Consider the following 27,049-nt stretch of genomic DNA (forward strand, 5'->3'; position numbering starts at 1 on the left):
CCAAATAAAAACCGATTATTTGATAACATCTATGTCACAACTTCATTCGATCTTAGTTTTTATTCACATATGCTTTAATTGTAATTGCCAATTTGCATTATTAGACATTTGACATTATGCGTGGCGGCTAGATCTCTAAATATCGATCACATATTCACAATCAGAACATGCCGCATTATTCTAAAAGTAGATTATAAAGCATTTTTACGTAATTAGCACAACATACATTATATTGCTTATAAACTATAAATATATATGTATGTAATAAATAAAAAGAATGACAAAAATAATGAAGTAAACGAAAATCAAATGTATATAAATTTTAATCAAAATATTAGCTTTTCAAAAGAATTCTTACAAAAAAATTTGTAAAGGATTTTAAAGAATTCTTAAAATAAAAATTATTGGACAAACAAGCTGTATTGTCTATGATTTAATAGCAAGTATATTCTTAATTTGATCTTGCGCTGCTTTTTTTTGTTTGAATAGCTGTTTATGAAATAGTACTCTATAATAATATCAAATTAATTTTGTGCTTACGTTATCATATACATTACAAGATGTTATAATTGTGAGATATTAGAAACAAATGTTCCAAATACTCAATCTATCGTTTACTTGTATTAATTAATCTACTAATATTCTTGTATCTCTAAATATTGTTTAATTTCAAAATTATTTTCACGAAACGCGCAAGAAATTTGAGGCACATTTCGATATAATCTAGGCAAATGAAATAAATGCAAAAATTAACAATACTTATTCTCATTATATATGATTGTTGTTTACAGAGCGTTTGCTATTTAAATTTTCCGCGATGGAATTAAATTGAAATTCATCGAGCATAAAATGTACATTAATCATACATTTTCCGATTAGTCGCGCACAATTTAGATGATCATTCGTTTCATGAATCTACAACGAACAATCTACGATAAAAGCTTGACCGCGAAAGGGAAATATAATGCACGAATAATATATATTTTCTTCGCGATATCGATGATCTAGACAATATTACGCTTTTTATACGGTTTCACATAGGCTTTATACAGTTATTTTTATTACTTGCGCTTCTTTTAATCGTGCTAATGCCTAGAGCTAATTATATTTCTTCGCTAGATATTGCACCGTCTACCGGTCTTCCTTCTCTTTTTAGCGTTACAGCCTTTACTGTCTACTCATCATCACGCTACGTATATATGTATACACGCTACACACGATACAGCATCCGCTTATATGTATATATTAACTTATAGTTTTTTTACTTTTCTACAAAGTCTGTTAATCTCTGTACAATAAGCGCACCGTTATTTGTGCCCGCACACTTATCATTTATTTCAATTAAGACTACATAAGAAAAGTTTACTATGTAGCTGCGACATATGATTTCCTTCTCGACCAGTTAAGCTGATCTTTGGACTTAAGCCTTTAAACGGCGACATTTCCTTAATATCATCGCATTGATCGTATCGAAGAATCCAGCGTTCACAGAAATATTTCGATACAAGTGGATCTTTTTATTGACAAAATACACGCACACACACACACACACACATACGCACGCATGCACACATAATAATTATTTAAGCTACATTCTATTACTAATCGTAATAGCGCCACAATTGCGCTCTAAAATAGCAAAGACACCGCGAAATTATTTTTTTTCGGGATTAATTATTATCATAACGGTCTTTCTTTTACAAGAAATTTTTTTCCATATTATCCTATTCTTTGCACGTATCATGTTATGCAAAATTAAGAGTGATATACCAGTGTAGTAATGAGCATACTAAAAATTTGTTTAATAAAAAACATAATGCAGATATATTGCTATAATAACAGCATGTATAATATGCTATAATTTACACAAAATATATCTTACGCAAATAAATTATCTATATGTCGGGACATAATCAAATTGGATTGAGATGCTCTATTAATGTTCTCATGAATGAATAAAATATTTTGATTATAGGTCTGTCATTTTGATGTTGAAAAATGACCTCAATGTCTATCATATATATTTGTAAGTATGATAAATATATTTGCGTAATGAGAAAACATAGTAACTCTCACTATTGGCAGTGAATTTCGGAAGATATCCAAAGTGTCAAAATGTCCCTATGGCGATAACAAAGTGTCAGACCATTTATGCAATGGAAATATAAAATCTCATTACTTTAGGACACTCTGTACTTTTTATGGAAGAACATGCGCAACTTTTAGCGATAAGATGCAGCAGAAATATTAATGACGAGCGAAATAATATTGCATGCGCGTATCAAATTATAAACAAATAAAACAAACTATACAATAGAGTTTGTAATATAATAACAAAACTGCGATTACTTTCAATCGATCGACAACTAAAAACTATATTGGTTTATTGGACGCGTTAGATTTAGATGAAACATAGAAATAAGAATACAAGAAAACTGCGCATTTTTCACAAGGATCGACACGAGCACAAAATCGACGTGATATTCAATTAACTATCTCTTCTATTCGTCTAACTTTATAGCATATTGTAACAAGAGTTCTCATAGTTCTAGAATTTTAATTATTTAAACTGACAATGCATGTTGTCAGACTTTTATTTAAACAACGACTAATTAAAAGCTATCTTAGAGATATATCAATGATATATCCAATTTAATATATTGTCCTTTTTGTCAAATTGTACATTGATACGAAGATGAAAAAGCAATTGGATGAAGAAAATATGTTTTTTAAATAAAATATTTATTTGTTTAAAAATTTTTGACATAAAAATTTGATTAATAGTCATAGTAATTTGATGTAATAAGTATTGCACATAAATCATAAAGCGATATATAAATGCACTTTACTATCAAACCAATTAATTAATAATAAAGATGATGTAACGATAATTAACAATTTATTTGCTGTAATAACTAAACTTTCATAAAAATGTAATATAAATATAAAAATGTGAATTACTTGATCCACTTACTTTCTTAATTGTTAATTAATTTTTGGAATCTGACACAATATGTAAAATTTAGACTTAATTTATCAACTGTTCCTAACTTTTATATCATTTACAAGCACACATTGCAGCTACTTTTAATATATTGTATATCATATACATTTTTTATATATTTTATTTCATTTTATATATTTATATTAATTAACAGAAGTTATAATTTTGATTTTTTTAAATTTTACATGTGTATATGTAATTATATTTTTTACTCATTTGCATCAAAATATAAAAATAACATAAAAAAGTAATGTCACTATGCAAATATTATTTATTAAGATATAACGAGGTATATAGATATGAATTGCTACAACTTCTTGATTTCCTTTTTTTAATAATTTATAGTAATTGCGAAATACGCAGCGTTTGGAATAAAAAAAGATAAAAACATTGTTTTTAAAAATATTAAAGCAAAACTTATGATGTCGCAAACTATATTTATAATTTGCTAGTAAATTTTAATTGTTTACACTTGCATAATAAATTGCTCAATTAAATTACAATTTAAAAAAACATACATATAATAATAATACAAATAACTTACAAAATATATATAATAAATAATAAAAAATGTTAATTATTCAAACGGAAATGATTGGCCAACATATGAACTAAATAATTAATTTTAAAAATTCATTAAAATATTTTCCACATCATCACGACAAATACAAATAATGTCGCAAAACATTAATCAGACATCGATGGGAGCTCGTTTGCACGAAGAGTACCAAGTGTCACAAAATTCGAAGAGGAAAGGCCTGCGCATTAGGCCATCTCAAGGCAGTGTATATTCCGATCTATGATCGAGAGCCATAAGAAAATCGTCAATTGCTCGGTACTTCTACGAGGCGAGCTATCTCGAGCTGATACGTTGTTCGTGAATACACACACATACACACAAATGTAACATGCCAAATAACACGTGAGGTGGAAATTAATACATAACGTAGCGCGCGAAATTATTGCACCGAGAAAAGATTTTCTATTTTTTAATACGGCGGAATTCATATATGATAAATAGTCGGATAATATTTTATATATTTAATATCTTCACTTTTCGTCTTTCGTAACGAACGATACTTTCGTTCGATTCTACGACTAAAATTTTTTACTATTGATTTCATTATTATATTATTTTAATTAACGTGCGTCCTACGTAGCGTTAAATTTCGCAAGCTCTCTTTATGATATTACATTAGCATACGGATCATTATTCCGTTTGAATCGCAAATATTAGGAATGCATTCGATTTAGCAACGTGTATTTATTATCATGGTACACATATAATTTTTGCTTAATGCTACTTGTACATATACACCTAGGCGTACATTCTCAGCACATTACACATTACGCACATTAATAAATATATTCACACATGTGTACAGCATATATACATACGAATACGACTTTTGATCGGCTCGTGCGCGCTAACGATAAATTATGTACAAAAGGCGGGTAACATCTGACTTCGCCGACAAGTCTTAACATTTTTATTCTCGTTTTATTATTGTCCGGAGTTCAACACAGTTTTACAGACGTGTGAGTATAATTCGGTATCAAGTATGGAAGGCCATCTTCTCTATGCAAAGAGTCCGTGGTTGGCTACAATTAGCTACATTATCGAGACGAGAGTATATCCTGATACGGTTTGCGGTGCCTTACGTCATATGCAGATCACCCCTCAGTATCCTGGTGAAAGTTTTCTTAAACTGCTGATTCGCCATAGCATAGCAGAATGGATTCATGGGACTGTTGGCGTAGCACAGAAAATATGAGAACATGAAAAGGTGCTCGTTCGTGCACGGTGGATTCGCGCAGAATCCCTCCACTAGCGCTAATACGTGATAAGGGGTCCAGCAAGCGACAAACGCGCCCAGAATGAAGGAAATCGTACGAAAGGCTTTGCGCGCCCTATTCTCCGTTCGTGATTTTTGCCGACCTATCGTGGGATCTTTCTTCTGCGTTTTGGCCTTCAATCGTTTCCCGATGGATTTAACAAAATCCCGTCTAGAGCCGCTTTGCTCCGTATCCGAAGTCTCTTTCTTCTTCTTGGACTGGACCTTCGTCTCCTGACTGTTTGTAACCGAGACCATCGGCATTATGCTGCTGGACGACGAGTTTTGTGGTAGAGTACTACTCCCTTTAGTAGGCTGATCCGAGAATCGATCCGTCGGGCTGTTGGACGAATCCAGCGGAACAGCCACGGTTGTCGTTACCACCGTAGTAACGGGTTGATGCTTCGTCTTGTCGGCCTTAACGGAGACCTCCGTGTGTACCTTGCTGATAGGCGAGGTCTGCGACGCGACGTTGGTCTGATGTGTGATGAACACGCGCGGCGGATGCGTTTGACTCGATGCATTCGACATCGTTGGTTGATGATGCTTTTTGCTTTGCGCTAGTTGACAGGTACCAGTTTGCTGCGCCGTTGCCCTGATAAGAGCGGTTTGCAACAAACTGGTGCTCGCGCCGGCTGGCACGGCGTTGCCCAGGCTAGGCGACGGAGGTGCCGTCGACAATGGATTCGCCAAACTGCAGGAAAAGGAAGACGGCGGACTCTCGTAAGAGGGACTAGGCAGAATGATGGAGCTCTCGTCCATGTATCGTAAATCACCACCGTCGAGACCGGTAAGAATATCGTACGTGCCTTGACCGTGGGTACGTACGATCAACGACCTGGGCCTGTCGGTCGACGAGGACGTCGTCGGGCTGTCCGACACGGGCGGACTGCTTTGGAACTGCGTAGGCGGCGGGATGATGTTCTGCTGAACGCTATTGATCGACGCGCGTTTAAGTTGAGCGGGCGGCGTTGCCTCGAGCGAGGTAATCGATTGTTGATTGCCGTCGGCGTCGTTCGATTTTAAGGATTGCTCGGGCGTTAGCGTACAGCTGCTGGACTTGTCGGGCTCGACCGGATTGTCGGTGTCCAGGAGACTGAGCTCCTGTATCTTGGGCAGTGTTTGAGCTTTCTGCGTCGCAACGTCGCGCGTAGGACTGGTCGTCGGCAACAATCTTCTCGTCGTTGGTACACTCAGCTCGACCTTGACCGGCCCGATGCCGTTGAGACGTCCATTTGAGGCGAAGACCTGAAGAGCGCCGGATTGAGCTACCAAGCCTGCTAATGAGGATCGTTTTCTGATGGTGTTGAGTTGCTGAGCGTTGCCGGCGGTGCTTTCCTCGTCGGAATCGAACGCCGGGCTGCTGGAGCGTTCGGATTTCTCGGTTTCCATCACCGTGATACTCGCGGTGATAGTTTTATTCGCCGCATCCGACGCGCCTCTTACGGCATCGACGCTCTTCGCGATTATTTTCTGCGTAGCCGTCGCGTCCCCACCAATGGTAGAATCATCGTCCACCGCCGTGACGCCGATCTTTGGCTTGTCCTGACTCAACAACGTGCTCTGAGTCTTGGAAATACCTATACCAGCGGCACGACCGGCCATACCGGACATCGCGCCGGCGCTCAGCGCGACCATCGACTGCATCTTCCGCTGCTTAGCCTCGCTCTTCTTTTGCATGTCGTAGGCGGTCTTATATATGCCGCCGTAAAGAATGAACAGGACGATCAGAGTCGTCCAATAATATCCGATTATCAGCGCGGTGTTGAACACCGGATCCTTGAGGAATTGTACGGCGCACTGGCCCGGATTCAGATCTCTGTAACCGATGAAGTGCTCCCAGCCGAAGATGCTGATGAAAAACAGTAGCGCCGGTATGATCCAGGTAATGGTCACCATCCAGATCACGCGCTGCTTCGTTCGCCAGCTGCGATACTGCGCGGCTATCTTTACCGAGCAGAATCGATCGATCGTGATTAGCAGAACCGTATACTGAGACACCAGGCATACTGTATAATCCACTGACAGCCATAGATCGCAGAGAAGAGGTCCCAGATTCCAATATCCCATCAGCACGTAGACTGTGTAGAATGGCATCGACACGGTGCCTGTACAACAATTACGTCGTTACCTATATAGTTGGTTCCTGTTGCCGCGTGTATCTGATTACGCGTATTCTGCATCCGAGCAGAGATCTCGCGATAACGAAATTACATCTCTATATGATTCTCATCGTGATGAACATACGGGCGCTCTGTTCATGATTAAAGGATTTGCATTAGAAATTTGTCGAACAATCACGAACATTGCATTAAATTTCGAAGAATACAAATTGAAATGAAGCGAGTCTATCCGTATGTAAATAGCGATTCATACATATTTATTATCGCGACTGAAATAAAATCAATTTTGAACGACAAAAATTTTGATATAGAAATATATATTTATAGCAATATAAATTATTTTTCACAATAAAAGTGATACTGCAATGCAATTTCGAGTCATATAAAGTATGAGAAAAATTATTAACATACGGATTTATAAATAATATCAAGTTCAACACAACTTTCGAAAATCACATTTCAAGAAATTAATTATTGATATTTAAAAAATTATGAAATTATTAATTTAATTATATTCAATAATGCTTCTTAAACAATTTATATTTATTTATGTGTTAATTTTCAAGAATGCTTTATTTCTTTTGTAAAAATAATGTGTATATTTTTATTGATTTTTTTTAGACGTTCGCTCTCTTAATATACATAAATATGTGTGTAATTTAGATATCTCGCAGGATATATTCAGATACGATATCGCTTCTATAGAACGACGCGACGTTTACTACAAGGGGAGAGGAAAATGAAATACCGTAGAACTTACCGATAAGCATATCAGTGGCAGCTAATGACGCGATGAAATAATTACTCGGTTGTCTGATGGCTCTATCTACGATAAATGCCAGAAGAACGAGGATATTGCCGCCAATGGTTAGCAGTATGCATATTGCCAGACAGATAGCAATCAGAACCGTCTGCCAGAGCGTGAATGGTGGCAAAACGGGCGTCAGAGATTCATCTAATTAATACATGTAAAGTTTTTATCAGAGAACAGCATGTCAATTAATTAATTAATGCATGATATTAACATGGTACGTCTATGACAAAATAATACAATATTAACGAATGTACGTAATGTTTTAACGCGTACAAACTCTAACATATTTGGAAAAAGCTTGTTACGTTTTCGTAAAAGGAAATGTTTTTGTCTGCGAATGTTCCCTACATAACTTATAATACGTCCTTCGCAAGTCGCATGATGCGAAACTTAATCTCAATTACATTACCCAACGTCGACGAAGTCGTTGCATTTCCGAAAGCCGAGGCATTCGTCGCGTTTGTCGGGAACCAGTCGGGCAGAAGTTCCGCGTATTCACCACTGTTCCAGCGCGGGTCATCCGGGTCAGGCCATGTTCTATTTAACTGAGTACATTCTGCTGTCAAAATCTGGTTGTACACGTACCGACATAGACGCTCCCGTTGTCTCTTCAGTTTCCTAAAAAATGTGGACAATGATGGTTTTTTTATCAATTACGCGAGAAATAAAATGTTGAATGTATCAGTACACAGACACAGAGACATAGAAGACGGATCGACCAATCCATTACAACAGTAAAATTCCTTCATCAATTTTTATTATTAATATAAAAACGATTATTGCAGCTAATTATATTATAAAAATAAATAATTATATTATAAAAATAAATAACAATATACAAATAAAGTATGAAATATTTACATAATTACAGATCAAGAGGAAAGTGAAAATTACCATAAACACGACTATCGCACCTAATTATATTATAAAGATAAATAATTATATTATAAAAATAAATAACGATATACAAATAAAGTATGAAATATTTACGTAATTACAGATCAAGAGGAAAGTGTGGAACAATTCCATTTATCGATATGACTATTTCTATTCACACGTGTAAATTCACACGTTTTACGCATAAAGAGAAGTTCGATAGTTCGGTGAATCGCAATGTTCCTATTCCTTCGCAGCTGCATGTTTGTTGTTACCATCGAAGAAAATATGACACCGGTATTTCCTGATTCTCTACACAGCGCGACATACACGGTCCTATACTCTCCGAAGCTTCGCTACAGTAGTAACACGAGAAGCGAATCAAAGGCTGAATACACCAGGCGCACAATGAGCTTGAAATAAGCATGAATGGAACCGCATTCAACCCCCGCGTAGTCAGTCTCATCGCCGGTAGGCAAAAAGTGGGAGAGTATGCCTTAAAGAGGGCGAACCTGTTTTTAAATTATTCAAGCAATCGATCGGAACCTCCACAATAATAGTTTGAAATTGCGCGCGACGATCTCTTTTTTTTATAATTTATAACAAAGATTTACTTTGAATTAGAGTTATCAAACTGTTTTTGTTGATATCACCCCCTCAAAGCAATATATTCACACGCTTTCCTTTAATCATTTCCCACGCGCTTTTTTTTTTTTTTTTTTGATAAATTAAAATTCTTGAAAAAAAGTAAATTAAAATATAGTAAACTTTATTGACAAATAATATAAAAACTTCTTTATACAATATAAAAGCTTCTTTATTTTTGTTTTTAAGTTATCTTTGTTCATTCTTTTGCAAATCAAAGAAATATGCAAAAATTTATTCATATTGAAACTGTTTCAATTGCTTGTTAAAGAATATCCATCTTTTATATGATGATTTTAGATTCTACATATTTTCATATTTATAATTTTATCATTGTTCCTTTCTCGTCAATTTTATTTAACATTTATATAATTAATTGCTTTGTGAATTCTTAATATATATATATATATATATATATATATATTCTATATACATATGTATAACATATAATATGATATTATAAATTTTTCAATTTCAATATTTAAAATGTAAAAAAAAATAAAATATCACAAAAAACATAGCAAATGTATTTTAAATATTTAATTAATATGGCTCTTTGGTGCACAAAACAAGATAATTAATATTTAACATTTAATATTAATATAAAATAAAATCCTATTTTGCAGCTCTATTACAAACCTGATAATATAACATTCAACTTGATGTTATATATATGTATATACATAGTATACTATACATACATATAAATATCATATGAAAATAGAAATTCAATCTGATATTTGAATGTAAAATAATGCAAACACTTCATGCATAAGCTACCAATAGTATGTAGTTCCGAATACTTCCAACCCTATGTCATACTATTGTAAGGTTGAATGAGAACTCCAAGGATAGCTTTAGCAGGTCGTTTCAGTAGAGAACACGAGTCATAGATTATTTCGCGTCTAAAGTTCGACTGAGCTGGAATTCTTGCGAGGGATAAAGTCGTTTAAATATATGACCCGCGTGATTCTCATACTTTCATCAACATCAAAGAAATTGTCTGCATTCAAAACGTCGACGAGCATTATATAATCATAAAATACATATGTTTTTATATAATCCATGAAAATGCGAACAAAATATTTCGATCTGGACATGTTTCCATTTGAACGATATATTATAACAATAGAGTTTATAGACTTATCATGGATTTATCTACAAATGTACAATATAATTTTCTAATTAATTTTCGTCGGCTAAGAGCCGATTTTTACGAAAATTGCAAATTTACAAAGTTGAATAATAAACGAGTTTATGTCCGAAAGCTAGAATAGATAGTAGATAAAAATTAAAATTGTGTTCTCTCATTTATTATATAAAAACTAAATATTTACTTCATTAATATTATTTATACATTGTGCAATTTTTTCAGTTCTATCTATAAGTTTGAATATTTTTATTTCCATATACATATATATTAAAACTTGCAAAAGAACAGCTCTCTATTCTCATCATCCGTCAACTTCACTTCCAGAAAATTTTACAAATTGATGAATCCCACGCTAACGTTATTGCGACGGCAGGTCCCTAGTGTAAGTATCTAAGAAAACCGCGAGAATAAAGAATGTGGTATGAGATCCTTTGTTTCAATGTTCCCCAGAGTAAATACTTGTCCTCGTTATTCGTGAGCATCCTTCTTGTGTAGACCTACCGTGAAATCATTCGTAAATACTTGTCCCCGTTATTGCTGTACTTCTATTTTACGAAGCTATTGTGAAACCGTTCATGAAAAAAGAACCAACCACCTGTGTAATTATTTAAAAATTCAGCCGTTCCGTTTATATGAAAAAAATCGAGAATAGTGATGTTAGAATAACAGTAAATGAAATCTTTTCACAAAAATAAAAGTTCGCTGTCACAGCATATCAGATATTTTTTGTTAATCATAATATGGAATAATTACATATATGTATATAAGAAAAAAAATTTGAAAGAACATTAATTTTATTTATTTGTTTAATTAATTAATGTTTCAAAAATTAGTATTTAATTAATAATTAATAATTTTAATTATAGTTTTAAAAAGTTATATAATGTTTGCTTTATATATAATTTTTATATAAATTCTTATTTTTATAGATTATATAGTAATGTGCAATATCAAAAATTGTCCAATTAGGTTCTTTATTTTGAGAAAAATACGTCTCTTTAATTATTTAACAATTTTAAATAAAAATGTACTTATTTTTCCTGAAATAAGATTACAAACTAATTTGCCAGCTTGAATTGGATGACATAATGAAAAAACTTGTAACTCGATATTTAAATCCCTTCCTAACACTACAACACTAACTCGATCTATTATAAAGTGACGCAAACTACAGCAGCTACTTCCTATCATTTGCGTAAGCACGGAGTATCAACATTTTAAAAAATCTTTTTATCAGAAGAAGAAGAGAGAAAGAGAGAAAAAGAAAAAAAGCATTAAAAAAGAGAAGGCAAAGGGCGTTATGTTGAGCGTCAAAATGAGATACATGCAAGTATATCCTAAGATATACGGGGAAAAACCAGCTCGTCGGAAAAATATCCCTTCTGAAGCTTCACGCATAAAGCTCTACTCTACTAATGCTAAAAATATCTACCATACGTCAAGCAGACAATAGTATGTATCTGATATTGTTTTGAAAATTTTTCATTCACACATATAATATATTTTTCAATCCAATTTCCCTTAAAAAAAAACATGTTCAATTTTTTAAATTGTCTAGAATTTATTAATATTTATTATTGTTATAAATTCCATTTTTAAGAAAAGAGAAAAACACAGTACAAATAATAAATATAAAATTTATATTGCCGATAAAGATTTGTCTTATATTAAAGAAATTAAAGAACCTTCACGGATTTACAAAACAATCGGATGTATTTTATTTAAATAATTTGTAGTTTCTCGAAATTTCAAAAACTTTTACGAAATGAAAAATGTTTACTTATCCTCGAAATTGAAACTTTTGTTTCTATAATAAAGGAATCCTAAAAAGTTATATATGTACGTATTGTATAATCTTTCATAATACCTTACTTATATGTAGAAACGAAAGCTTTAATTTCGAGCTTAAGCAAATTGATTCTGAAATTGTTATTCATATTCAAGTAGCATAAAAAGAAGCAATTTCCTCTTTTTTATCCATATATGATCCATCGTCCCGATCACATTTGTTGAACGCGACTTGTCAACCCGCAAGTACCAGCTACACGCCAATATCTTGCCAGTCGAATGGACACGGACTCGGTGTATCGAATCGCGTGGACATTCGTTAACACCATGGCGCAATAACGCTCAGTGGCAGACCGTGTTGTGTGCACGTCCCTTTTAAGGTACGCGAGCGCATTTCGTCGGTGTATATGTGCCGTGAGAGGGTGGCAAAAGGGGTGGAAGCTATATAAGCCCTGGTGAGCAGAGGATCATCGCCGTGGAATGGCATGATCATACGGACGGATGGAAGGGCCGCTGGAGGGAGAAAGGACTGAGAGGGCGGCTGAAAGAGAGGAGTGAATAAAAAGTTGGGCCGCGTTGTAAGCGGGGAAAAATTGCGAGGAAGAATATGGCGAAGCAGGAATACGGCAACAAGTATCTGGTCGGCATCGTTACAGCGTTGTAAATACCGGCGAGAAAGAAACTCGGTTCAATGAACGAACACAGACTCGTTGCTCTTGTCAAGTCCAAGTAAATAGAAATGTACAATTGATGACAGATTCTCTGCTAAACAATTTGAGATTCAGAAAAACATAACAAGAAAGACAAAGATTCAATTTATAACAAAATTGCTACAAACGAGATGGTGATTTCAATCAGATTTTTATTAACTTTTATTTTGAGATAAACTTCAGATTGGCTCTAAAGAATTTTCTTTTTGCACGATAGAAAAATCTTATACATATATCTTTGTATATTACATAAAAATATTATGTATAGTTTCTTGCATGTTACTATAATTTTGTCGAGTTTTTTTCAGCAAATAAAATTGTTGCTCTTAATAATACAATTTCAGATTACTAAATATTTACTCTTAGGATTGATGAGAACATCCCGATTTGTAATGTCACACTTATATTTTTTCTTGGCAGTACATTCGCAATCCCCTCCGGGAAGACCTTATTTTTATTTTCTGGCCCAGTTGCTGAATGGAACCTTTCAAAAGGCTCCCACTTTCCTTGCTAGACACAAAATACGTAACCCATAGCTGCAGGCTGATATCGGAGCAGCTAGCATCGTTCCTTCTCAACGGTGCATCTTCAAGTGACATGGTTTCCTTCAAATTCTCCTGTATATCCTCTTCAAAGCCGAAGTAACTCAAAATCGATTTTGAAGAAACCAAACAGATGTTGGCTTGAATAAAGAGTTATCTTAAGTTTAGTATAAAAAAAGATCAAAAAATGCATCTGAAAAGGCTACTGTTTTATTTGGTAGTACATTTTTATCTTTTTTTTCTCGAAAAACGATCTTTTTTATTTTAAAGACTACGATCTTTATATAATTCTTTTAATAAATTATATTTTATATCGAATTGTTATTCATATTATTGTATATCTAAAAAAAAAAATATAAAAATCACAAAAATGTAAAGCTTTATTGTACCATTTTTATGTAAATAAATGTATTTTATATTTTAATATAATAAATGTATTTTATATAAATAAATGTAAAATAATTGCATCTCATATATTTTATAATTTTCTTAAAGAAAGCTAATAAATAAAACATCAAAGCTTTTTTGAAATTAATTTTATAAAATATTAATAAGACATAATATACAGTGAAGTTTAGATTGTCATAATATTACCTATTAATCGAATTAATTAGGCATATTTGTTATTAAATTAATTCTCCGCAAAGACACAAATGTAATATCATAATATTCTTTCTCATATGAACTTTCTATTTTTATGTTATCCTTGTTTGCTATTTTCCTTTTGTAATAATCGGAGATACAGCATGTAAGTTCGCAGATTAAAGTAGCGAAACTTGGGTACAGCTTTCCCGAAATTACACCTTGCAGCGGTAAAGAGGAACAGATCTTCATGAGTCGCCAGATATTTTCTAACTTTACAAAGGTATTTTCTACCAAAGTTTGTAATATCTGGACTTGATACAATGCATTACGGAATAATAAAAATTCAGAATCTGGATAAGTACTCGTATCAAGATTTTATAGAATATATTTTTTGTTAATCTTTTTCTTATTTAAAAAAAAAAAAAGATTAATAAGAGCTATAATAATTTTTAATAATTTATATATATTAATGTACAATATTATATACACAATATTTCCCTTCTCACAATATCTCGTAGCATCTAATACAAAACAAAGAACGCTTCACACTCCGTGGTGCTACGTGATTATCGTCAAGGGCTTGCGGTAGCTTAATACGGGATAGTGATCAAATCGGATTTCCACTTTAGGGCGAAGGGGCAAACGCGGCTCCATAAATATCAGCGGAATATGTTACGGCGCACCGTGGGATGATAGCGTTGCTGCGGTGATGTAGCAGACTGAGAAGGGGGAATCTCGATCGCCCGGAGGGAATTGAACGAACCTATTTAATAACTCTCGCTGACGTACGCGATCGCCCTCGGCGTGACACTGAAACCACCCGGATAACCTGACCCAACGGCGCTCGAAAGCAAATCGCAATCCCTGCGGCGGCTACATCGATGACGACATGCCAATGGCATCATACTTATGCAACTCTCTATCGCAGCAGTGACGAACCTGTGCAACACAGATCGTGAATAGATAAAAATATAAAAATTGTTCGACAATTGTCTAATATTATATCGTACATATTTTATTTTTAATAATATTCATTTTGATGTACTTTGATATATGTATGATTTTTATTTTACATCCTCTAATAATAATTATGTGAAAAATATATTGCTGTGTGATTTTCAAGAGAGTAATTTTATTACTATTTTTAATAATATTCATTTTGATACTTTGATATGCGTGATTTTTATTTTATATCCTTTAATAATAATTATATGAAAAAATATGTTACTGATTTTCAAGGGGGCAGTTTATCTTCGAAAATGCTAGTAATTCATAATCGGCTCCTTTCTTGTGTGTGATAAATATCGTTTTACACCAGCTAGATAAACAAAGAACGTTATTATCTACATAATAGGATTCTGATAAGAACTTTAATAGCCTAGCATTATGAACTACCGGGGCCTGTAAAATGTGGATGACGGCGGTCTAAAACTGTAGAGAACGAGCATTGGATCAGTAGAAGACCGTAGGTTTAAGCAGACACGACCTTGGACCAGTTTTCGAAAACTGTGCATCTGAATTGAACGAGTATATCTGAGTCCATCTCTTATGATTCTCGAAATGATCATTGCACGGACATATTAATAGCGCTGTTGTACATTTTGATTGCGACATGACGACATGAGAACCAACATATATATATATATATATATATATATGCAGGAATAGATCAAAATAAAAAAAACGGATTCGTAAAAGGTTTGTGTCAGAATGTATGAAAATATTTCCATTGTCGCTATTATTTTAATTATTTTATATAAGAATAAAAGTGTAAAAATATCAACTGTAAAAATATTTTTTTAATTAAAACGAATTATATGTATATTCCATATAGAACAATATATAATTGTTGCGTAATTATTTTAATTATAAATAAAATGAAATATATATTGCATATGTTATTTATACTAAAAAAAGATTATGACATACGAGCTTATCAATGTTAATTGCTTTTATCGTTTGCTATTTTAAAAACATTTATATTCTATAGATGTTTTCCTCTCTTTCTTTCTCATCCTCTCTCTTAAAAAAAAAGAAAAATTATAAAAATGCTCGTGAGTATAATAAATTAATCGTTTAGACTCACTTCTATGTTTCATTGCGATACAAAGTACAATTGATGAATATAATGATTGAAATGAATTTTCCTCACGAGCAATATTACAGTGACACGGCCAAGATGAAGTGTTCCGTGTCGCGAAACTACACGCGCGAGAGTCCAACGCAACGAACAAGGGAACGTGTATCAATTTCCACCAATTACACGTCACCCAACCTAGTCTCGTCCTTTCAGTTGGAAATTGCAGATGCGTTCGACTGTACGTCATCGTTAGTACGTATTATCAGAATTTTCAAATCACCTTTATTACATAACATCAGATTTTATATAAATTGTTCTACATTTTAAGTGTACTACACCTGCAACATATGTATAATTTTTATTTTGAAATTTTATGTAAAATTCTATGAAAATGACAAATATAAATAAAATTATATATTATCATCTAAGATTCTTAGAAATGTAAAACTTTTGCGAAGCTACATATGCAAAACAATATTTTATGTGATAATATTAGATAGTTATATATTCTGCATTACACATAGATAGACGAGAATCAAAATTAAAGTAAAAATTAAAAACTAATAAAAAATATATGTACTCAATGACATTGACGACAACTTTTGTCACACTTTATATCGCATTTTATATTACATTTATTTTTAGCATAAAAATAGAAAAGAAATATATTAGATAGTGTATTTGAAACCATAAAAGCAATATAAAAATACTCTTATTAGCATGCTAAAGTATAATAATTACTTTGATATTATTTTAGATCATTAATTATAAATAGATACAAAAATGTATCTGTTATTTTCTGGTAATTGACACAATTTTCGCTTTTGAATATAATTTTCAGATAACGAATTATCTGAACTTTTATTATAATATGTTATGCAAAGAAAAGAAATATGCTTCTATCTCGATAAGATCTGCAGAAATTTGATAACCTGAACTCGTGGGGGCAAGTTAATACATCATCGTTGACACGATGTACATTTTCGGAACATGATGAGAGGAGAAATGGTCAGCCTGAAGTACATGAAAAAATCAAGTGACATCAGGCCGAACATGCATTCGACATTTTCGGCTCTTCAATGTGATTGATAAGGTCGATGGGAGACAGAATTGGCCCCTCCGTGTGCAAAATAATCCAAAAATATTTATTGTGTTCATAATATATGTGTATATCTGGCCCAAGTTATATTTAACTTCATATCATAAAAGAGATGTTTCTTTGATTGATACGATTGAAGTCAAATCAGAAACATTAGAAATTTAAAAAATGCGAATAATGCTTCTATTGTTTTATATAATTATTGCATTTAAATACGTGTGTTCTTTTGTTATGCGTTCACCATCTGCGCCTTATCAAGTTTATATATAAATCAAAACTATATCTAAAATTTTGAATACATTTATATATTTATATATAATATTTGTCATAAAATCTTGCACAGAATACGAAATTATACATTGCTTCATATTAATATCATAGTGAAAAAAATCACACCTAGATTTCATTTTCTTGAGAAAATTACGATGCCACATTCAAATGATAAATTCGAGGAAAAGATTGGATACTCTAATTGAATGAGCATATCATAATGCATTCTTTGCTCGACAAATTCATTTAATTTTTTATACATTAACGATAACATTGAGATTTTTTTTCAGTAGATATTTTATGTTGTAATATAAATCAAGTATCTAAAATAATAATTAAGATTGTTATACGTATTGATTTTTTATCTAGTTTTCGTATTTGGATTAACAAAGAAAAATGAAATTAAATCGATTATAAAAAATATTAAGAGCTTGTATAAAGTTTATTAATCTGCTTTTTAAAAGAACTTGAGAAGAACTTCACAATATTTTATAACGTAAAGCTGTTTTAGATTAGCATTGTATTTTAAATGTAATAGCTAGAATAATGAACCTATTAATACTCATGTTAACTCTGATACTTTTTTAATATTTAATCTTTTTAATATTCTAATATTTAATGCTATAAAGATACTCTCGTTCTATTTATATATACACTCCTAATGCGTCATAGATATAAAAATTCGCAAGTTATCTTAGGCGAAAATTATACGTGCAATTTATGGTATATGCATGATTAATCGTTTTCTTCATATTAAGATACAATCTCTGTCCTTCATCGATTGTTTGCTCAACAGACTCGACTAAATATATTGGCGAGTGTATATCCCTATCTCTAAAAATATTATAAAAGGTTACCTTTGAAGACACACACACACAGTTTTTCACACAGGTCGGACATGCTATCGATTTCCCATTACATTCCGCGGATGTGTACCATATATTGTACATATCTAATATCGTGCATGATATTATGGTACAGGGTGTTTATGAATCGCGCCGAGATGAGCTTTCAATGTATTTGCAAAAAAAAGTAAACAATTTTCTCTCAAGTATCTTGAGTGAAAAATATTTATACGTCGTTTTGAAAAAAATGGAGAATAACATCATTCCACAATCCGCTGAAACGTTATTATGCGCAAAGATTGCTATCTCCCGTACATTTCCCGGAGACTGACATCGCTTATATAACCGTGAAAGAGTTTATAGATAAATTAAATATATCCTATGATTTGGGATGCAGTACATACATCGATTCCCTAGAAAAAGTGAGAATTTACGCGATATAAAAATCAAACGCGTGCAACATGGAGTATGCACTTTTCTCTCGATTCTCTTCAACAGAGCAATGAAAATTCGAGAATCAATATTCACCGTGTGTCATCACAATGTACCCCAGCGTCGTTCCCGTTGCTCGGTCTATTTTATTTTTTCTCTGCATATGCGCTGCAATCGTGCGTCGGTTCTGGTACACAAAACCGGAGAACGACAGAGATAATTTCGTTGCATGTTGGCATAACAACTCGGAAAGTGGAAATATGCGAGAGAACGACCTTATAAAACAATTAAAGTAATGCACGCAATTTTACAATTTATATTGTTAAGTCAGTTTAAACTAAACATTTTTAACTTATTATTATATACAATTACAGAGTTAAACTTAAACTCTTATATATCTTAATTCAGAAGTCCCAACAAGTAATAACTAAAAGAACATTTCTTTCTAACTAAGATTTAATACACTAACAAGACTTACTTGTAAGAAGAGAGTTTATGTAAGAAAAGACGAGAGAATAAAAAAGTTAGTTTTGTAAAATAAAAAAAATTCGGAGAATTCTTTAAATTTTTTCTAATAGTGCAAATATTTATAACATATATCTCTCGTATTCTAATAATATTGCATTTCTATAGATTTCAGATTATATAGAATATAGAATTAAAATAAAAATATATGTGTGATAAACGAGAGATCCAACCAGCGAGAATAGTTGCAGAATAGATATAACGAGAATTTCTCAGCAAGCAGAAAATAATATGACAATTGATCGCCGCATTATAATAGCGCTGTGCTAATCGCATGCATCACCTAGCTAGACGGTAACGCTACCATTCGCGCTTTTACAGAGTGTCATTCACGTAGTTAAACGAAACAATAGTAGCCGCCTCGTATTGGATGCAACAGTCGATCCATTTAATGGCTCTGCTCCCATTTTAACATGTAACGTCGTCGCTAAAGACGCGAATATCGAATGCAGCGGCCGCATTTTATCGACTGTTTTTTCAAAAGCGACTTTTCTCTCTTTGTATTAATTGCCAAATTTTTCACGCAAATTCTGTTTGCAGACTTTTTGATTATTTCTCAAATATCGATATTATTGCTCCTTTAAGTGTACACATATTTACATATTATTTAATTAAGTATTTTTATCATAACATTATATATAATCATCTTAGCAAAATATTTTACTTTAATTATATCGTTTGCCTCTTCACATAAGATAATGTTTTTTCTTTAATCAAGCTCATATTTTTTTATTATTTTTTATCTAATGTATTGTTATTTTTTTTATTCAATAATCTTTTATTATTTATCCGATAAATCTTCAAGAAAAACTTTAAAAGCTATAAAAGAAAACCGTAGAAAAAGCGTAGATTATTTTATACTATTTTATCGTTTTAAAATAAAATGTGTGTATTGTGTGTATCGACATTCAGTCAGACCAGCTGTTTTATCGTAAAAAGACATTAATAAAAATAATAATGTACATACATATTAATAAAAAATTGTTCTTGGTCGCATTAAATTTTGCAATATAAAAAATGCAAAATATATCAGTTTGTTGTTGTACAATCGATTACGATGGAAATCAATATATCCGGGAAATGTAACCTATTGTGTCACAACTTTATAATATACTTGTTTTATGCATAATATAAATGCAACTTTGACTTCAATCCGCTGCGTTCAAGTAGCTAAATATCGCATAAAAATGTAACTCATGTCGACTAATTTAAATATAGAGCGTCATACACAAAATATAAATATATTTATTGGAAAGTTAGAAATATTTAATCTTTGAAACAAAAATTTCATCACTTTTCTGACAAGGTTTTACGCGCGTTATCATTATGTGTGTTGCGCACCCATTAACTTTATTTTATCCGTCCATATACCTATTTCTCATTCTTTTTAAGCGTATTACGGCCTTTTAACGAATGTGAAAATTTCACGTACGTTGTGACACACATCGATGTGTTCTAGTGGACGACTTTTGTCGTCGCGACGTTGTTGACTCACGCAATATTCGAAATTTTCACCTCAATCGCGTGCACTCCGACAGCTTGTTCGACGTTGCTCGCGTGATTCCGCATCGTTGCACGACATCGGTTTTTTCTTTTGTTGTTAAATAAAATGGTCAGAATTCGTATACCTCCGTCTAACACGTATTTGTCGAGCTAGTCTATCAACCAACTGCTATACCATATATTGTATATATGCTTCGCATCCCGCGTCGCATTGCCAGATTACCGTGGCCCTGCTAGGTCAAGGATGCGATTTGGCCCGGATTGATTTACGTGTACGAGTTTTATATACGTCGGCATTTATATAAATCTCTACTATTATATACGTATGTAACACGATGCCTATGGACTATTTCAAAATATTGTACAAGCAATATATATGTATACATATCTATATGTAACGAAAATTTTATCATGTAAATTTAGTTTGTGTGAAATGCCGATTATGATGTATGTAAATGACTATTATGTACAATATTATTTGTCTTGAAATATCATTATGCTAAATACATTCATGAATGCAGGCAAATCAACAGTTATGATATAATAGCAAATATTCCAGTTGAATAATTTTCGATGAAATATATTCAGCAACAAGCCTGTTATAGTTCTCATAAGTATAGTCTTTCAGAGAAAAATTATAGATTCATCGAGAAGAGAGAGATTTGATAGAAGAATTGCATGTTTTCGCGTGACATTAATACGCAAGTCCGCATTATAATTTTGAGTTTAATCAGATAATCATTTGCAATGTATCTTAAAATATTTCTATATCATGGTATACATGTTTAAAAAATCTTTAATTTCTCCTTATATTGAATGAAACTGATTGTTGATTATATCACATTAAACAAATCTGAATAATCGTATAAATCGTATAAATAGTGTGAAGAAATGATTATAACAATTCCCGAAGAGAATTCTCAGCAATTGTACATTATGCCATTCGACTAGATTGAAGGTAGAAAAAAGGTTGCCGGAAAGTCTTGTCTCGAAGAGAGGAACGGCTTCCCGAGGGAATTTTTTTTTACTTCATTTTGTCCCCGATGAAAGTTCATTTCCTTTAGCCTTGATATTCACGGCGAAGTAGGGAACACAAACGAGAAATGCTGAGTGTATAAGACGCGCCGCGTGATGTTATTACCCCTCGATAATGAGCAGTCTTCAGAGGTAGCAGCAACTTGGAGAAGTTGCTTGGAATTCAAGAGGGCCATTTCGCCAAATGACGAATCGCTTATCTAAACGCGTTTACAGCGACAGACCTCACTCCCGCGAGGTTGCAAGTACATTCTCGCAAAACTAATCAGACCGTGCACGTAAACGCTATCGCTATCTTGCGAGTTTTGATTAGAATGAGATGTGCAGCGAACATATGTTACAGGCGTAAAATATAGAAAAGACACAGTCCTGATCAAATAAATAAATATAATGGAATTTATTTGACTAATAATTTAGTCGGTGCAAGTTGTGACGTTAATATAACAGTACAATTATTGCATTTTATGTTATGACAACTTATGAGTTAAAATTCACTCGCAAAAACGTTTGCATATGCCACGAATAAATATGATGTCAAAAATAAATTTACAATGCAAGGATTAATTTTCATAAATTTTCCTAAATGTAGTTAACACACACCACAAGTGTAATTTATTTAATAATGTGTTTGATTAAAAAAATACATGTATAAAGTTCCGATTGAAAAATTAATTATGTGTTTAACTTAATGATTAATTAATTATGTGAGAAGAACAATACTTTGCGATATAATATTTATAGATTATAGTATATAATATTCAATAAGCTAATTAATAATATTAATTACTGTTGTCCTATTAATATAATTTTGCGCGATCAATGTCTGCTCTGAACTTCTTAGCACATAAATCTTTTGAGGATGTCCAGAATTGATGGAACGAATAGCGTTACATAGTGCAAGTACATGTCAGCAAGAAAAATTTAAAAGCAATACGTTGTAACTATGAAAAAGTAAGATGCAACAAATATTAAAAAATCGCTATCCTTAAAGCTAATTTAAATATAACATTTTTATATGAAAAATGTTAAAAATATATATAATTAATTTTAAATCATATTTTTTTAATTTTATTATATTTATTAATTACCTTTTATTTACCTTTTTGTAAATACGTGTAGAAATTTTACAACGCAATTTTTATTTATAATTTACAATTCCCTCGAGAGATTAACAATTTTGAGCGTGCTATTTAAAAATTAGCAATTCAATAGAAACTTTTAATTCGGGAGAAATCCAAAGTTGTAATAATATTGTATATCAAAGTTATAATAAACTATATCAGAGTTATAATAACTTACGCGCAAAATAATAATCGATGCATGTATGTTCACATCAATGTGTGTGATGGTTTTACGTGCGTAGAAACGGTAACGAAAACTACATATATGTATATATATACATACATATAATGCAACGAAAACTATGATGCAACTGCAGTCTATATATATGCTAAAATTTTCAAAAACCCAAGGGACGAGCGGGAAGCAGTGTTGCGACAAGTTATATAACACGCATTCATTCGCAGTCTCGCGTTTCATTCTATCCGAATGCTAATCTGAATAAAAGCTACCTGTGCTTACCATTGTGTGATGAAATCCGTACCGATGGTGAAAATAGGCGCGGAAGTCCGATTGACCTCGGTGCCGTTCAGGCTGCTTTCGGTGCCGTTCATCTCCATTCCACCAAACCGAGGTGGCAGCAACCCTCAAAGTCACTGCGCCCTCTCCTCCTCACAATACCCAGTCATCTCTCGGACATCCTAGAAATACGGGTTACGATAAAAGCATATTCAAATGCCGATAGAGATTGGAAATATCGCATTCCTTTTCGAATATACTCTCTGCAATGAATTTTATACAATACACGCTCGAAGAGGCAAGCTTTTATGGCAAAAATATCATTTAAACAGCATTATTTTTCTTCTTCGGACATTGCAGTTCGCACTTTAATAAAGAAATATGAACGTTTGTAATGTTGTAGAAATTCTTTTATTCATTTATAGGACATTAAACTGATAAATGTATTATAAGAAATGGAATTGTCTACCATAGTATAATAAAAAGATTGAAATATATTGTTATCATCATATCGCAAGCTTAAGGTTTATTGATATTAAACATAACATAAGATTAATCAAAATTCCACTGTCGATAATACAATATCTACAAATAATTGCGATGTAATTGTCAAGGTCAAGCAAATAAAACGCACAAATCTCCCCTCGCGTGTTGTACGACGGGCCGGGCTTTTATATTTATGATTATGTCCTGGAAAATGTATGCTCATTACGGAGAGAGAAACATAAGTATATGTATATAATACTAATATATAAATGCCATGGACGGAGAAGCACTATTTATGGTTTAACAGCTTGCATAATTTTTTAAAAGAAAATTGTATGTATATTAATTTATAATCGTGTCTATTATAATTTTATTTTAAATTAAATATTGTATATATATGAAATAAAAAACTTGTTTAATAAAATTAATTGTTTCATACAGTTTTAATACGTTTAAAGTACAATACGTACTGTTTTATTTACAATTGTGAATATAAAGTTAATCTTTAAATGCAATTAAAATTGCAGTACATATGGATATTGTTGCAGATACGATCGAGTAACTGCCGCTAAGGTCTCATTCTAAAACATATAGTACTTTCTGATACATATTAAGATCTCACATAAGAAATTTAATTTCCACCAGTCATGCCTCGTGCTCGGTTACTAGTACTCGACGTCAATAGTACTGCAATATTATCATGCGTCGCGCTTGATCCAAGCTGGATAACGTTAATGCTAAACGTTCTCTAAACAACAAGTATTAATATTACTATATTTGTGATTTTTTTCACAAATTTATCAATCTTTTCTTATGTAGAAATCTGGGAGATAAAAATGTTTGATTCCACATAAACGAGTTCGTAGTTAGTTAAAAATTCATCTGATAAAAAAATGACGCATCATTTTCAAAACAAATATGTTCTCTTGAAAAAAATATATAAAATAGTGTTTGAGATAGAAAAAGGGAAAATGATAATGGTTTATATATAGCATTATTTTGTACTAAAAAAAAATTGAAGATATTTAGCTGTGCTTTTACGCAGTAATTAATTATAGATAGACTAATAATGGTATTAATAATAACAAAAAATGTTGCAATTTTTTATCTTTTGTATTCATGTTTATAAAGATCACATATTTACGCGTAATATGATGTACATTAATAGAAATATTAATATAAAAAGGCTAATATAAGAAAGCTGAATATACAAGATATACTCCACAATAATGTTCATTTAATTAAATGCGAATACAAAATACAGTATGATAATGATATATGCAATATGCTCTTCTATATGTTCTTCAAATATCTGTTATTTATGAGAGAAACTGTTGCGCACGATTATCAGGTTAATTTTAATCCGGAGATCAAACGCTTGGAATGGATGCATAATATTCAATATGCTTGCACCGTAATACGTCGGCAAAATTAACCGTGCGTGGTTTTCGTCAAAGAGCTCTGGCGTTACAATTACATTTCATACGTGGTAATTTTCTTCTTTGCTAGTCTATTACCTAATTAAGGGCGAATAATAAACCGCACAACTGCTACGAGTTTATTATATAACTATCTCCCGATTCTTCAACAAAATATAGCATTCTTCTGTAATGCGATCGATAACATATTTTCCATATTACTAACGCAATTCAAAGAAGTACACATTATAGCGCAACTTAATACATATTTATGAGTTCAGTAGTGAGTGACACGCAATATTTATCAGATTGACAATGCTTCTTTCAGCACATTATTTTCTTTATTTCCGTAGATCGGAAATTTACGATAAAACGACTACACAATGATATTGTTATCTATCAACAATTCAATGACGATAAATTAAAACGCGCACGCTGCTTTGGAAATATTTAATATTACTTAATAAAAAGCGTTAAAGTTTTTGCATAATTTTAAAAGAAAAATATTATAAACAGAGTCAATTGAGAAACGAAATCTTTAAATGATAAACATTTTGTTATATAATTTATATTTTATTATACATATTAATAATAATATCCAACAATTAAATATATTATTACCATTAGCAATTTACAATGTTGTTAATAGTGTTAAAAGTAAAAATAACATAATTTATAAACAAAATTGATTAACAGAATTGAATGCAATTGTATAAAAGGAAAGGATTTATCTCGGCCTCTTAACGAGACCCCAATTAGCATCGGCTATTATTATCCAAGAATATCAGATTTCTTTTATGCTTTGAAAATGAATGCTCCATAACTTTTCAATTAACACTATACAGTCGTAATTGCAAAACACACACACACACACATACATTTTTCATTATTTAAATCTAAATTATAAAGTATAAGTATATTATTTTGAAGTATAACGAAAATGTAAAATCTCATATTGAAGTTATCCATATATTACAATCTATCAAAAAACCTATTTACAAGTGAAATATATCACAAATTTAGATGTAACCTTAACATAATCAGTATCTCTAGATTTTAGATAGTTAAAATAATTAAAGGATTGCGTGCGCGAAGCACATTTTTTAGAAGACGACACTGTCAGCCATTTGTACCTGACATGGAAATCGCACAGATCATACTTCCTCGTTCACTAATTTTAGATCAAGATCTAGAGAAAGTGTTTAATCTCGCCCTTGACTAAATTAATTAGTTTAGTAATTGTATGTAGAAATATATGTAATCTTTGTATGTGTGTGTATGTGTGTGTGTGCTATTTATATTGATAAATAACTGCCTCTAATACTTTATTAATGAGTGCATTAATATTATTAATTTACAAATTGATATAACAATGTATTGTATTATTTTAGACATTGATAACTTATCGTATTAAATGAAAACTGTTTATTCGTTGAACAAACTGTAATATAGATATCGCATAAAATTGTATATAAAATTGGAAAATAAGTAAAATGTACAACAAATGGATTCTCATAAATTTGATTCCAGTGTTAATGTTCATGTGTAAATACTCACATAACAGCAACTTGAATTTCCAATGTATTATTTAAAAAATATATTGTTCAAAAAATAATTATGAGCGTGACATGACATTTAACGCTTCTCTTGCTTGAAACTGAAAGTCGGCTGTGACATATTTTATCATTCTCATCTCCGGATTT

The 27,049-nt window shown here is 32.0% G+C and overlaps 1 protein-coding gene across 1 annotated transcript in view; it reads right to left on the reverse strand.

Moving 5' to 3' along the window:
* Positions 1-3,433: 3,433 nt before the first annotated feature.
* Positions 3,434-27,049, reverse strand: part of mAChR-B (muscarinic acetylcholine receptor) — a 35,353-nt gene continuing 11,737 nt past the window's right edge. The window contains exons 2-5 of the mRNA XM_029306579.2: positions 23,446-23,624; positions 8,186-8,394; positions 7,723-7,917; positions 3,434-6,947 (exon numbers count right to left, since the gene is read on the reverse strand). Coding sequence (XP_029162412.1) covers positions 4,663-6,947; positions 7,723-7,917; positions 8,186-8,394; positions 23,446-23,543 — 2,787 coding nt within the window. The 5' untranslated portion in view covers positions 23,544-23,624 and the 3' untranslated portion in view covers positions 3,434-4,662. The remainder of the gene's footprint in view (positions 6,948-7,722; positions 7,918-8,185; positions 8,395-23,445; positions 23,625-27,049) is intronic.

Source organism: Nylanderia fulva, unplaced genomic scaffold (assembly GCF_048542155.1).
Source record: "Nylanderia fulva isolate GAGA-0341 unplaced genomic scaffold, ASM4854215v1 Scaffold6, whole genome shotgun sequence".
In the NCBI taxonomy this organism is placed as follows: Eukaryota; Metazoa; Arthropoda; class Insecta; order Hymenoptera; family Formicidae; genus Nylanderia; species Nylanderia fulva.